We start from the raw sequence: 15,569 nt of genomic DNA, 5'->3' as shown, positions 1-15,569 counted from the left end.
ACATCACTTTACAAAGACAACTGTACATAAATAGATTCATAAATGCTTACCGGTGCAACTTATAACCGAGAGAGGAAGAGGGGACGCAGGGAGACGGGAGGGGGTGAGAACGGAGAGTGAATTAATGAGCGGGAAAAAGGAAGGAGGAATACAGACGGTTCATATGAGGATTGTGCTGCCATGTTCAGATTAAGGTGGGATTTTTTAATTTTTATAAATCCAAATAGTTTAACATGTGCTAATCAGCACTTTAATTGTGTGGGTTTTTTTGTTGTTGTGTGTCTTTCTGTGTTTCTCTGTCAGAATATACAAAAGTAATGAAAATGTTCATCAAAAGTACTCTTTTATCACTTGATTTACAGTTTTTGGCAGTGACTAGCAGAGTCCTAATTTAATTAATGGAGTTATTGGCTCCTGCAAAAACTTGTGCTAATACTTAGTTGACCATTTTTCAGCTGCCGTTGTGATATTTAACCATTTTAGTTGCCTGAATCTGTGTTATTGTCTTGAAAGATGCCAGAAATGATAAATGCACCTTAGAAGTAAACGTAGCAATGTGGATCATAAGGCTGTTCGTCTGAACCTTCCTTTCCTGCATAAGGAAGATTCATCATGGAGGTGACTGTTCCTCTGACCTGTTGTCAACTTTTCATTTTATTTGCATTGATTTATAGATAACGAAACAGTAATAGCAGCTTTTCCATTCTGGGTTTTGTTGATATTGACGTGGTAACACAAAGTCTCTTCACATATGTAGTTCTTCTTTTTCTTCACAAAGTGTGTTTTCAACCTCTGTGGCGTCTGCTGCTAAGCTTCGGTGAAGCACTTCCTGAAATTAACTTTTTCTTTGTAACTGGCATGTCAACATGACATTCAGCCCGGTTCCTCTTGAAATGCTCCACAGATCAAATTCAAAGCAAAGACGAAAAGTCGTGCAGTTTGATACCGATCTACAGGTCGGCGTAGAAAAATGCAACGGCATCAAATAATTACCAAATGTCAGCATTTTGCAACAGACACTATTTTGCAATGTTTTTTAAGCCACTCCCATTAACTTTACACAGTGGACCCACTGAACACTAATTTAGTTCCTTAAACAGGTGAGTTTTATCTTGAAAATTTGCATACATGTCTGAAAGAACATAATAGAGCCATTATTCCTGCATGCTAACATTGCTAAACATGTTGAGCGGTGAATTATTAAAGAAAGATAGCAGAGAAAGGAGCTTAAATCATCTCGTTGGAGGCAAAAATACAATTTCATTTACTAAGTTATCATTGATATCCTTTACCGTTTCAGCTTAAGAAATGAGAAAAGCTTCAAAAATGTCTAAATTTATAAATTTACAAGTTGCGTGTTACGTGAAGACTCAACCTTTGTTCATCCCTTCAGTTTAGAAATCTCTGCGTCTGAATGATTCATTGCTCAAATGTACTGAACAGTCAAGCATAAACACAGGAAAAGACCATAAAATAATCTTTTAGAGAAATATGGATCAGGAACATTTTGGAAGCAATGATTAACTCAAGACTTTTGGACAATAAAATGATGCGTACAGTAGAGGCTCTGTATTCAACAGAGACCACAGCTGGCTATTATTATTTAAAATCTACAAATACTTAAGAAGAAAAAGGCTTATAACTGCACATTTAAAGAGTTCAAACACTAAATTTACATTAATATGCACAATGGAAACTGTCTCAGCACTACTATAAAAGCTAACATTTACAGTCTTCCTCCTGGGGAACAACCAATCAGCATCAAGCGAAATAAAAGCAGCTCCTCGATTGGCTGGTTTCTGAACACAACCCAATAACCTGTCAAGCAGTTATTTTAGCTTCCAGACTTTCATTTTCTTTAAAATATTTGCTTAGGCCTCACAATAATACATTTTTCTGTATGATAAATTGCCCCACAAATTATTGCGATAAACGATAATATTGTTGTTTTGAGACCATTTTCAAGTAATATGACTGTAATGGCATAAATAATGCAAAGATTTCACAAAGAACAATAAATGTAAAATTCTAATGAACATTTAACACTAGAACTGGAAGATATTTTAAATACCCCAAATAATTAAACAACAGAAACAATAAATAAAATCAACTAAATCTCTGTAAACAAACAAACAAACAAAAGTTGAGACCAAAGCACCAGACTGAAGACTTCAGTCATCCAGTTTTTGGTAGAATAAGAGAAAGAAAAGAGAAAAACTATAAATGATGCAAGTGGAAATGATTGAGTTTGTTTTAATTTATTATGCGATTAACTGATTTATTACTTATATGGAAAAATCCATGAATGTTCAAATAGTCTGTGATTAATCTGGAGTTACATTTCACAGAAAAACACGTTCTTAGACAAAGAAAGTTTACCAAACTTTCACTGAAGCTTATGGTTCAGGAGATCATCATTTTAATTTTTTATTATCTCTTTTTTAAAGATTTTGTAATTAAGATATTCCCTTTGTAATATTTGCACATTCTTTCAGCCTCTTTCTCCTTCTGCTGCCCTGCTCCTCATATTCCACGCTGTTGGGATGGATGGAGTCTCCTGGGTACCCCAGGGGGTATTTGCCTCATAAAAGTTTAAACTGGACCAAGTGCGCGCCCAAAGGTCAAACCGTCTCCATCAGACTGATCCACCTGGACCTGGAGAACAGCCAAGACTGTGAAAATGATGCTGTGAAGGTCAGGCTTAATGATGCCTTCATCTGCTACTGCATCAAACTGGTGTGAATCAGTAGATAAATATATTTTGCCTGTGGTGTTTACACCCAGATCTCATCCAAAGGGAACCTGATAGCTCTTCTGTGTGGGAAAAGAGACTATAAGGAGCTTCAGGAGACGGTGAACCCACTGCTGTTCTCCTCCCCTGGCGGCTGCCTCACTCTTCTGTTTCACTCCGATTACTCCAACACCGAGAGACACACTGGCTTCAGAGGGTTTTATACGCTTCAAGGTGAGAGCGAGAAACAAACCATACTTCCACATTCAGAAAAATGTTTTTAGCTTGGTTCATGTCCAGTTCAGGCGACCTGTTGTATTTCAGATAAAGGTCAGGTTTATTTTTAGACAACGAGTAACTGAACTGGAAACAGTTTCGTTGTAAGTGTAAAATAGTTCATGTGTACTCTACTTTCTCATTTTCATCATGTAAAAACCTCAAAACAACAACAACAACAAAGGGAATGATGGTTCACACCTTCCATTTCATATTTAAATACTTATCCACAGTGAGAGTTCTACATTTTGGCTGGAAATTTGCCCCATTTCAGATTTCTTCTGTTTTTGTTCATGTATTTCAGTAACTCCACTCACTAAATCAAACAAATTAGGTAGATTATTTACAAACAAGCTGATGTTTTAAAGTCTATGTTTCTGTAATGATGATGATTTTCTGCTTACAACACTGAAGAATATATTATTACAACCAATAAAAATTATTTTAATACAGAAAGGTGGGCTTACTGAAAGAATGTCTAATCTGTTTAAAACTTATTTTCAAAAATACTTTTAACCTAACAAATGTGCCTCATTCGAAACTATTTTCTAATTTGTTAAATTAGAATGTTTCTGTTTATAAAACAAATTTTAACATCAGCCAAAGATAACCTGAGTAAGTAGAAAAACCAGCTACCAAATACTTATTTTATTTACTTTGAAAAATAAATTCAAACCAGCCGGGCCTTATGAGAAAAAGTAAACAGCAAAAACATTACAGGTTTGTTATATTTCAATGAGTATTTCACATCATTGTGAAGGAAATTTGTCCCACTGTTGTTTGACAATCCAGAGAATTTTTTTAATAATATAGTAGAAATTTTGCTGAATGAAAAAATTGAATATCTAGAAGCTCTCTTTTTTATATTTCAGAATATTGGAGGATAAATTAAGTCTGGAAGCTAAAATATTTGTCCATGCTCTACAAGTCCATTTCATAACTTTCCAGGCTTTAAGACAGAGTAGGAAGCAAGTTTAAACGGACTGTGGCGACTTTATTGTTATCTAATCAGAGTCAAAAAGAGAAATAAATTCTGGGGCCTTTCCACTGTCGTCTGTGTTTCACCTAAATCTAATAGTTGGAGCTCAAAGGACGGACATTACATAAAATTCCAGAAAGTGTTTTTCACAGTCAGACGATCAAAATAAATGTTTCATATAAATATTTAGTTAATGCTTTAACGAACATATTTTAAAGATGTTCAGGGTCTTTTTTACTTTGCAGACTTTAATGAGTGTGAGGACGAGCAAATCAACAAATGCTCTCACTTCTGCCACAACTTCCTCGGAGGCTACCACTGCTCCTGTCGTCATGGTTACCAGCTGGACGAGGACAAACACACTTGTATGGGTAAGAGAGACATTTTCTAACTTCTTGGCAGGTCACACACGGCAAATGACAAATGGAGGAGGACAGAACCGAAACACGAAGTGAGAAATAGGAGAAGCAGAAGTGGTCAGTCTGGAAAAAATGGAGGCCGAACGTAGTCAGGTTTAATCATGCCGGCAAAGTGATGAGCAGGCTGCGAATGAACTCGTGTCATCCTAAATACAGTGGGCTGCGCTGAGGACCTGTCGGGGTTGAAAAGAGGTGACATATCCAGTCTTTCCTGGCCTGAAGCGTACGCAGAAAATACCAACTGTAAATACACCCTGTCTGTGGAGGACAACCTTCAGCTGGAGCTGCACTTCTCTGAGGGTTTCGATGTGGAGCAGAGCCCTGAGGGAGACTGCATAGATGAGCTGAGGGTGAGAATCAAGTCGCAGTACTCAAAAATCCCAGGAAGGTGTTTTTTAAAATTTTTTATTAAAGCGTTACTCCCTGTATAGTAAAAATAAAAAAGAGGAAGCTGAGACTGAAGTGTTGAAAACTTGGATTAAACAACCAGAGGACATCCTGTTTGATGAGCCAGTGTTGGACTTCTTTCTTTTAACTAGTTTCACTCCTATAGATGTAGATTTTTACTATTCTATCACTGTTCATTCGCCGATTTGGACATCACTAAAAATAAAAATTAACCTCACAATACATACATATGTGACTGCACCAGTGAAGATGCTGCTTGTAAACAGTGTGTGAAGCAATAGGTATTTCACCTTCCCAAGCTTCATTTTCTCTTCAATATTCTAGATTTGTATGTGCTACAAAAATTTTCAACAAATGATTTGGAGTTACGTTCCACAGGAAAATCCACAAATATGATAACTACTACTAACTTATTAAATTATAAAACTCTATAGGGTAAAATAGTGAGCAAATAAAGTGTAAAGAATATAAAATATGTTTTATACCTTTACTATGACTCTAACATTTGCTTGTGCTTTATTGTAGAGTTAAACTCACTTCTTACTGTGGTCAATTTCCTCTAAACAGACAGTAGCTTGAAATGATGCATCATTCTAGGATATTGTGGTTACCATGATGGTTAGGTGTTGGAGTCTGAAAAAACAAACTATTTACCATCAACGACCCTCACACCATCACACCTACGCCTCCGTGTTTTACACAGACAACCGCATTTTCAGATACCATCAGCTCACCTCTGTGTACCTTCCAAAATCGTGAAAGCTGAAAGTTTGACACATCAGACCAAAGTCCAGATTTACAGGGATTTGTTATACAGACACAAAGTTCAGGTTTCTAAGCAGCAGCAGCAGCAGCTCTGAGCTGAAGGACTCCAGTAAACCATCGATGGTTTACTTTAGACATGTGATGTTGCTAATTTGAGGTCAATGATGTTGCAGTATTCAGTGAGCGGTGCAACTTTAATGCAGCTACCTCTGAAACGAAACAAAGCTTGTTCAAGTGAACAGCGTGCAAAACTGTTACAAAGATCAGCTGCAAGAAGTGTTTTGTTTTCTCACTGAAAACATATTTGTGACATTTTACATGTTATAAGATTTAGTAGTACTGCGTATCTGCATGCTTAACCAGGTGTTTCAGAGTGTTATATTTTAAGACATGCACTGTGTTGATGTGCTTGACAGATTGAGACTCACTCTGAGACTTTGGGTCCATTCTGTGGTAACAAACCCCCACCTTCTCCTTTTCTCACTCACTCGAGCCACGTCCAAATCCATTTCATCTCTGACGGGTCTGGGACTAACAAGGGCTTTAATATCCACTTCAAGACCAGAGGTAATGCAGCTTCTTTTTAATACAGTTCCTCTCCACCCCCCAAACAGGATCTCTAGTGTCTCTAAAATCGCTGCTATCTTCCCTGCAGATAAGGTCTGTCGACCTGTGACCTCAAACTCAAATGTGACTCATCTGAAAGAAGAATATCATCGGGGAGAATCAGTGACCGTAACTTGTGATCTTGGCTATGTTGCAGATTCAGTGAGTCCTCAAATAACACTGGGTTACAAAATAATATTTCTGGAAGTTGTCTGTGATTTCTCAACTGAATTAGGACTATTTTGCACAGCTGAATGCAAAAATAACATCCATTTTTTTTCATCAGGTCAGGTGTTTATTCTAATCTGGTCTTCTGACTAAATTGATGACATTTTTGTGACATTATCAGTTCATTTCCATTAATATTATCAAAAAAAAGGTTTTAGGAGAAAAAAAATCTCACTTAATACACTTATTTAATTAATAAGTGTATTAATTAATATATAGTAATAATATATATATATATATATATATATATATATATATATATATATATATATATATATATATATATATACATTACATACAGTATATATATACTGAGGGGACCCTTAGTGGCCCTGAGCAGCTGCTTAGTTTGCTTATGCCTTGGGCCGGCCCTGCTGATAAGGGTAAGTAGAGGTAAATTGAACATTATGTCTTCATTGTGCAAAAGTAAGGGCATGGACTTCTGTTTCTTCGAACGCCTGGTATGCTCAGCAGCAGGGATCTCTTTCTTCAGAGTCCAGCAGTAACCAGCCATCATCCCAGCATCCCAATCTTATAAGTAGCTTACTTCAGAAAGTTGAGCAAAACCAATGTGAGTTTTTGGATTCAGCACATCAAAATGACCATAAAACAGTTGGAAAAATCCCAGACAATTTTTTGGCTGTTGACCAGTGTAATGTTTGTGCAAACCCTAAGTTGACATAAAGTTAATTAAGTTCTCGTTTTGTGAAGCCTGGCGGTCTAACGAGACAGTATGGCACAACCTGCCAGAGCAATGGTGCATGGGCTCCCATGTACGCCTGTGAAAGTGAGTGAGACTGAAACCGATCTGTGTTTCTCCTGAACATTTTCTTATTAATTTTAAACGTACTGCCGCTTTGCGTGGTAATTTTTGTTTCTCGCTCCAGTTGTGGATTGTGGTTGGCCGGACCTTGGACGTGACAGCATCCTTCAGATGGTGAATCCAGAGGATCAAAACACAAAGTATGGCAGCCGGATGCAGTTTTACTGCACTTCAAAGTTCTACACACTGGAAGGAAATGGTGATTACATGACTCTCCCACACTGTGGTATATCTGGTGTTGCTTGATTTTAAACAGTGTGGTTCCTTAAACCTTTCAGATACAAGCACTTGTAACGCCGATGGCGAGTGGACCAGGATGCCAAACTGCAATGAAGGTAGAGGAATGCCTGCTTGACTCTTTCTGTACTAAATCACTTAATTCACTTTACTGATGACTTTTGTGCCTTTCAGTGTGTGGAATGCCAGAACCGTCAAGCACAGCCAGAATTTTGGGAGGAAAGGTGGCAACGCTGGGAGAAGTACCGTGGCAGCTTTTCATAACACGTCCAAAGTTCGGAGCAGCATCGCTGATAAACGATCAGTGGGCCGTCACAGCAGCACACGTTGTGAACGACATCCCGAGAGAATCAATTCAACTCTACGGTGGACTGATAGATACAACAACTATTAGTAGAACTGATGTATCTCCCATTCCAATTGAAAAAATCATAGTGCATCCCAGCTACAGAGGAGCCTTACCACAAACAAATTATGATAATGATATAGCTCTGATAAAATTCACGTCCAAAGTGAAGCTTGGAACAAACCTCCTGCCTATTTGCTTGCCAGAAGTAAACAGAGGTGTGATGGAGGGAGAACAAGGCACAGTGTCTGGCTGGGGGGCTACATTTCAGGATAGTAATTGGAATAGCACATCAGACGTCTTACAATACGTTGACGTTCCCGTTTACTCCCTCACTAAGTGTGGGAACACACCTAGTCTTTATAGCAAAGCCATGAGTTTTACTAACAACATGTTCTGCGCTGGAGGAAAAGGGGCAGACAGTTGCAAGGGAGACAGTGGCGGTCCTTTTGTTTCACCCATGTTGTCTTCAGGCGTAGGGCCCCATTATCTGATTGGCATTGTGTCGTGGGGCGCTCCCTGTGTGAGGGGAGGTGCAACAGGTGACAAGAAGGGTTATTACACCAAGGTGGAGAATTATGTCAACTGGATTAATGAGATCAAGAAAAATGAAGCAGGGAGTTAAAAAAAACAAAAAACATTCTTCTCAATCATAATTAATAACCATCTATCAGGGCTGATCAAATTATTGATACTAACCAATTTTTAAAATTTCTTGAAATCAAATATTCAAACATTAGCATGAAATCAATAATATTTAAGAAGATGTACCAAATACAGTGCTTCATATCTGTATTAAAGGAAGTGTTCACAAATCATCTACAGACTTAAACCATTTTAAATGCTAACCTGTTTTGTTTATGTGTGACCTAATCCATACTCACAAATCTATATCAGGAGTATATTCTCCACATGGACAAATTTATCACGATGCTTTGTAATACATGTCAGTTACATATTTTATAAAGTTTCTAAGTTTTGCCGTATAAGTGCCAATAAACAATTATATTTATGGTGTTATTTTTAAAGTTATTAACATTTTTCATTATTACTGCCTGAGCATCGGGCTAGTTTCTGTTTCTGAGGTAAACTGAGGTTTTAAACATGTTATGTTGAAACCAGCTAAAATCTTCTGTCACACTAGGGACAAGTGATGCGAATTAGCTGTTGTTCAATGTGTGTCTATCCCTACCAAATAAACTTACATAAATAAACACTGTTCATGTTTAAAAGTCAGATTCAATAGGTTTGTATTCTATATTTTACTTAAGGCTACAATATATATTTTTTGTTGCTCACACAAATGAAAAAATCAGCTGGAATATTTGGAATATTTTCAGTCACAACGGACAGACAAAAAAAATAACAGTGTGTAGCAGAATGGCTAAAAACATTAGTTACTTGAACACTACCAGATTTTTATTCTTCATTTTTATTGAAGTTTATTAAAAATGAATATGACATATACAGACTACATAACTATTCCATTCAAAATGCTATTTTTCCAGCTTGTATGGTTTCAATGAAATGTGTGTAGATTATACCTGTTAGTTTAAAATTGATTTCCTAATACAATTATACCCAGAGTATATATGACTAAAACTGTTATCAATCTGTGAGAATCTCACATTTAGCAGTAGTTACTACTGAGTAACTATTCTAGACAAACTAAAAAACCTGTTTGAAAAGAATAGTTTATACCCATTCAGCTCCGTCTGAGACTGTGTCCTTAAGAAATATAAAGAGAAGTACAAGTATTGGTTTATAGAACATTGCAAACATCTCGGTTTGCAATGTTCATAATTATAAATAAACTCAAAATAAACTTTATGTTTACTAGCGTATTGTTGTCATATTGTTCATTGATGGTGCTATGCTAAAAATTATAAACACCCCCATCTAGTGGTAAAATTAATTATGACAGCTGATGAATGAGCCAAATATGCCTCTATTAATGGAATAGAAAAACATAATATAAAATAGCATGAAACTTGACATTTTTTAATTATATCACATAGTCATATATTTCACAAAATACCATATTTACGATACTTTTCCTTTGCTGTCCAAAGTCAAACGTGTACTGGATTTTTGCCAAGACAAACGCGCCATCTTTCTGGCATTAATGTTTCACTTGTATCTACATGCGTCAGTAGACAACTAGATTAATTCAGACATGGACATATTCAATGCCAGGATTGGTTGGACATCTTTCATCATATGGTGAGTTTAGAGGATTTTAAATAATAAATTATGACAGAATTAAACGGCTTTTAACATGAATTCCCCCCATAATTCAAAAAGTCCCTAAATATTAAAGCAATTACTTTGAATCTTTTATTCTACTTTAAATAATTTCTGATTCTGCAGAAGGCATACTGTGTTAGGCAGATAGTTGATTCATTGTCATAGATGTACTTGGGTATAAAATGTGTCTTCTGTGGTTTAATTGATTCTGTCACTGTGTTTGCTCTTTTCTGTTTGAATCGACTTTGGACCAGAGGCTCAGACCATCAAACTGTGATAAACAGATCAAACTCTTGTTTGCCTGCAGGTTTCTGCGTGTGTTGGTGTGTGAGTGTGTCCCACTGCCGGACTCAGGGCAGAACCATTCCCCCCAGTGTCCTCAGCTCTATCCCGTCAACCTGCAGAAGCAGTGGGAGATCAGCGTGCCGGACGGCTTCCAGATCAACCTGACCTTCACACATGTGGACATCAAATCCTCAATTACTGTCAGAGCTATATTAAACTATGAGATATAGGGCAAATTAATCGCGACAAATCAATTACTGAAATAATCGTCAACTAATTTAGAAATCCAATAATTGTTAACTGGAGTACACAGAATCAAGAAAAGAACATTTGCTGAAAGAACAAGACTGAGAGCAGTAACTAAGCCAAAAATGAAAAGAAATATGTGCATTTCTCATTTAAGATATATATAAAAAAAACCTTCTTTGTCTGTACATATTTCCTACCACTCTAATGGTAGCTTCAGCGTCACCCAGTTCAAATTCTGCACTCCTGTTAAGCACTTTTAACTATTAAATTATTAATCGGTTAATAGAAAAAAATATGTCCACAGATACACTGTATGATGTGTCAAGCAGAAAGGACTGAGCTTTTCACATGTTGATTTTAGAAATATTTAGATGCACATGCATCCCTTAGTACTAATGATCAAGCATGCACTAAAGGAATTCTACTATTGCATTTTAATCAATAACATGTTCAGTTCTTTATTTTAAAAATAAATTGAATGATGTTTGTTTCAATTGCTAATGTATTTCTAATATTGCATAAAAAAGGCTTAAATTGTTAATTGAAAAATCTGCAGAATGTGTATTTATAACACAATCCCCACTTTATTACTTTTTATTTAAAGTTCTATGTGTAGTGTTTCCTCATTATTTTGTATATATTATCTTTGCAGGTTTTACATGATGAAAAGGTTCTTGGAAAGTTTTGTGGCAATGAGAACTCTGCTGATGGACGTCACCCCGGCCACCAGCCCATTTTGTCTCCAGGCAGCAGACTCACCCTGAAAATCCAGCTGAGTGACTACAACCCGGACCGAAACCAGAATGTGGGATTTTCTGCTCAGTACCAAGCAATAGGTGTGATTTGGTAAATTTCTGTCACATGTAATAAATAAAATACACTTAATTTGCAATATTATATGCATAATTTCATTTCACCAGACATTGATGAATGCTCAGCACCAGAACCTGAGGATGGATCAGGTCCACTCTGCTCTCAGATCTGCCTCAACACACTTGGGTCATATCGCTGTGCTTGTCACCATGGCTACGGGCTGCGCTCAGACCAACGCACCTGCATGTGTAAGTTTGGTGAATGCAGAGGGAGATTTTCAGGTGTATCAAAAATCAGTTTCTAAACACTGTGGTGAACCTTAATTTGGAAGGAACAGTTTGCTGGAGATAAAAACATAATTAATTGATGTTAAATCTGTTTCTCAAAGCAATGGCAACATTTAAACTATTTCCTTTCTGACTGTGAGCCAACAGTAGGCAGTAACACCAAAAAGCATAACTTAATCTACCTTTCCACAGAAATACATTAATGAACATCTTAAATGATGTTCATTTTAGATGAATATAGACTGACTGGGTCAGTCTATATTGTAATTTTTTCACATTTTGTGTAATGTGATGGATCAACACAACACAAGCAAATAAAAAATTTAGGAATCCTTTTCAAAACATTTTATAAAATACAATAAAAAAGTGCATTTTCCTACTTTGTAGCATCATCTTTCGTTGATTACCACTATAGTTCTTGTTTGCAAAATGGCTCAAGATCAGAGTGGTTATATGAGGAACATCTTAACATCAGTTTTACATTTTATGGAGGATTAATAATGGGACTTTCAGTGGGTCTGGGTTTTGACTTAACCCATGTAACTCAAAAATATGCTTTAAGCTAAACCTGTCAAGTTTGCTGTGTGTTTGTGTGAGATTTTTACTTAAAACAATCATCTCTTGAATTTCTGAATGTATTTTTTTAAACTGTAAGATGAATAAGTGTCACAGCACGATCACACGACATAGTCTAACAAAACTCTGAAACAGGGGAAGTTTTACCTGCAGATCGCTGCATTTGGGGGACTTGCATGAATTCTTTTCCTCGCTGACTGAGAAAAGGATTGAATCTTCGAAGAAACCAATTAATACTGACAAAATCTTGAATCTATTTTTTTCTCTGCCACAGTAATTGACTGTGGAGAACCTGAGCCTCTGCTGAATGGAGGAGTAACATTGCTGTCTGGCTTCCAGAACCAATATCTTTCTGTTGTTCAGTATCATTGCAATGAACCATTTTATTCTTCATATGGTGGCATTAATGGTAAGATTTTACTATACAATAATAAAGTATTTTCTATTCTATTCTATTCTGGTGCTTTCTACAAAAGCTTCCATAAGCTCTAAGCTTTGAGATCCAGATGAACTCTGTTTTCATCAACATATTCCCATCAAGAGGTAGCAGTTTTTATAATATAGATTTTAATATGGTATTTCTTTATTATGTTTTGGGGATTTGCATAAATTTGGAATCAGAAAGGACAACTATAGCATCTCCTGATACTGATTCAGTTTGTTTATATTTATGTGAGACATTTAGAGCATTTAGAGCAGGGGTGGGCACTCCTGGTCCTCGAGGACCAGGAGTGCCCACCCCTGATTTAGAGCAACGTTCAGTCATTCCAAGACAATCCAGTCATATTGTGTAACTTGGAAGACATGCACTAAGAGAAAACTATATTTTCTCTTAGCTATGGGTGACTTTTGTCACCACTATAGCATATACAGGGGCTGAAGAAGGTACTATACCAGGAAGATTTTAAAGAACGAGTGCCTAACATGTAATAGATCTCGTAATAGAAGCCAAAAGCACTTTTTAATTTAAATAAATTAATGAACTGTAACTGCACATACATCTCAACTATTTTATTCTGACATTATTACAACTTAGTAAAGTTATAAAAAAGGCAAAAACTAAAAACTTAATCTCAAGCTTCTTGTTCACAGCTGCATTAGCTGTATTTGTGGATGAGACAAATACAACTGCGATCTGACAAAAAAATATGCCCGAGATGGATCCATCAACTGGACTTGATTAGCACGTTTGCATCTGGATGTATTTAGTAAAACCTTCTTCCTGTACTGGAATCTGTTAAATGGCCAAAGCAGAACAGATGCAGAGATTGGTGGATATTGCCTTGCTTTGTGAATTTCCTCCAGAGAGAGAACAAAATAAAGGTGTTAGGCATGCTGTTCACTAAGGCTGAAGACATTAGATGATGCACAAAATTAGTAACTTTTTGGTGAATATTTAGCAAACCGTAACTGATAATACTTAGGTATTTGATTTTAGCACCTAAGATAAAAATACCACTTTTGTAAATAATTATTTTTTTGTTTTATTCTTAGTTTCTCTCACCTGTGAAGCAGATGGACAGTGGAGATCCAACCATGATGTTATTTTAAGACCAGCATGCCTACCAGGTATCATCTTTGGTCCCTTAAAACATCAAAACCCATGTTGATATCTCTGTGACTTCTCTGTAACTACAAACTTATATCCTATACAGTTTGTGGTCGACCAACAAAACAAATTGAAAATGACTTTCAGAGGATTATTGGAGGAAATGATGCTGCAGAGCATACCATCCCATGGCAAGCTTTAATAAATGTAGGTAGCAGCAGAGGAGGAGGTATGATCATAGCAGATCGCTGGATTTTGACTGGAGCTAATGTGGTTGTGTTTAATGGACAAGTACAAACTCCTGAGGCTGTATCTGTAAGTAATACTGCGTAATCTTCTGTGTTTGTCCAGTGACATGTTTTTTTGAAAAACTTTTTTTCTTTTATGTCTTTTGTAGGTTTACCTTGGAGTTACAGATGTTCACCAAATTATAGAAAATCCTTCCCTGAATGTAACTGCAGTCCATGTTCACTCTGAATATAATAATTCAAACTATTTAAATTTTGACCACGACATTGCATTGATAAAACTTAAAGACCCGATCACATTCCAAGCAGCAATAATGCCACTGTGTTTGCCATCAGAGGATGACACATATGACACCGGAATGATGGGGTAAAGAAACAGTAGGCCTTCAAAATAATTTCATTAATATCAAATCTCTTTTACATAACTGATCTTTTGTTCTATAAACCTGTCATTTTTTTCTCAGGATGGTATCTGGCTTTGGCATTGCAGACAAAGGCAAGCTGCGTTTTCTAACAAATAAGCTGAAGTATGTACATGTTCCAGTGGTGGAACAGAAAAAATGCAGTAATTCTTTGAAGGGAATGCCTAGTAGCCAGACACCAAAACTGACAAACAACATGTTCTGTGCTGGAACTCCTGAAGGTGGGAAGGACTCTTGCAATGGTGACAGTGGGAGTGGCTTCACTCTGCAATCTGAAAATGGACGATTCTGGGCTGCTGGGATTGTCAGCTGGGGGTTAAAATGTGGACAGAAAGGAAAATACGGATTTTATACCAAAGTGGCAAACTATGTAGACTGGATTAACAAGATCATGCGAGAAAACATTGAAGATTAAACACATTAACAACTTAAGCTGAGACAAAAACAAAAACTAAAAGCTGATTAAACAACTTTTAAATACAAAGTTGCTCAAAAGACAATTAAAAATGGGCTCTTATTGTATAATAAATCATAAATTGTAACCAGGTTGCTATGTATTGCAAATTTTTGCTCAGGTCCCTCTTGAAAATTAGATCTAGATCTCAACGGGGTTTACCTGATGAAATAAAGGAATATGAAATAAATAGAAAGGTAGCTACTTAATTTTGTTGTTAGTAGGTTTAGCTGTACTTGATTTTGTTCAAAACCTTGTTCATTCAATTTGAATAAAGTGGTTTAAGCGTCTTTATGTGTCTTTTTTACACAATGGAAAAAATGTCCTCATCCACTTAAACAATCAAACATTGTAATGCCCTCATATTGTGGTTTATGGGTTTTTTTCTAAAATGATCTTAGCAACGTTGCCTTGCAACAAGAAGGTCCCAGCTTGGGCTCTTTCTGCATGAAATATTTATGTACTCTGAGTAATTATTCAAGGTATTCTCCCACAGCTGGAAAACAAAACTTTTGATCTAAGCATTTATTAGGATGGTGTTATGGCATTTACTAACTTGTTCAGTGAAGGGGCGATGCTGGAAAATTATCCACACCTCCCTCTGGTGGAGGAATTATTCAT

General features: G+C 36.5%; 1 protein-coding gene across 1 annotated transcript; it reads left to right on the top strand.

The window, feature by feature from the left end:
• The first annotated feature begins 84 nt into the window (after positions 1–84).
• On the top strand, positions 85–15,238 carry LOC102236233 (mannan-binding lectin serine protease 2-like). Its single transcript, XM_023330584.1, has 20 exons — positions 85–194; positions 2,496–2,694; positions 2,785–2,965; positions 4,232–4,357; positions 4,562–4,755; positions 5,995–6,145; positions 6,234–6,346; positions 7,124–7,199; positions 7,300–7,434; positions 7,514–7,570; positions 7,647–8,440; positions 9,983–10,041; positions 10,373–10,550; positions 11,252–11,435; positions 11,520–11,660; positions 12,550–12,684; positions 13,770–13,844; positions 13,931–14,139; positions 14,222–14,439; positions 14,537–15,238. The coding sequence occupies exons 1-20, from the start codon at positions 181–183 to the stop codon at positions 14,907–14,909; spliced, it is 3,612 nt and encodes a 1,203-aa protein (XP_023186352.1). The 5' UTR covers positions 85–180; the 3' UTR covers positions 14,910–15,238.
• Positions 15,239–15,569: the final 331 nt, after the last annotated feature.

This window comes from Xiphophorus maculatus, chromosome 3 (genome assembly GCF_002775205.1).
Source record: "Xiphophorus maculatus strain JP 163 A chromosome 3, X_maculatus-5.0-male, whole genome shotgun sequence".
NCBI lineage: Eukaryota > Metazoa > Chordata > Actinopteri > Cyprinodontiformes > Poeciliidae > Xiphophorus > Xiphophorus maculatus.
The sequence above is the reverse complement of the archived record's forward strand: the minus strand, read 5'-3'. Positions and strand labels throughout refer to the sequence as shown.

Excerpts from the sequence above, each read along its gene's own strand:
- LOC102236233 (XM_023330584.1), top strand. Across the intron at positions 12,685-13,769 it reads TTCATATGGTGGCATTAATG|TTTCTCTCACCTGTGAAGCA; the intron begins GTAAGATTTTAC and ends TTTTATTCTTAG. Across the intron at positions 14,440-14,536 it reads TATGACACCGGAATGATGGG|GATGGTATCTGGCTTTGGCA; the intron begins GTAAAGAAACAG and ends TTTTTTTCTCAG.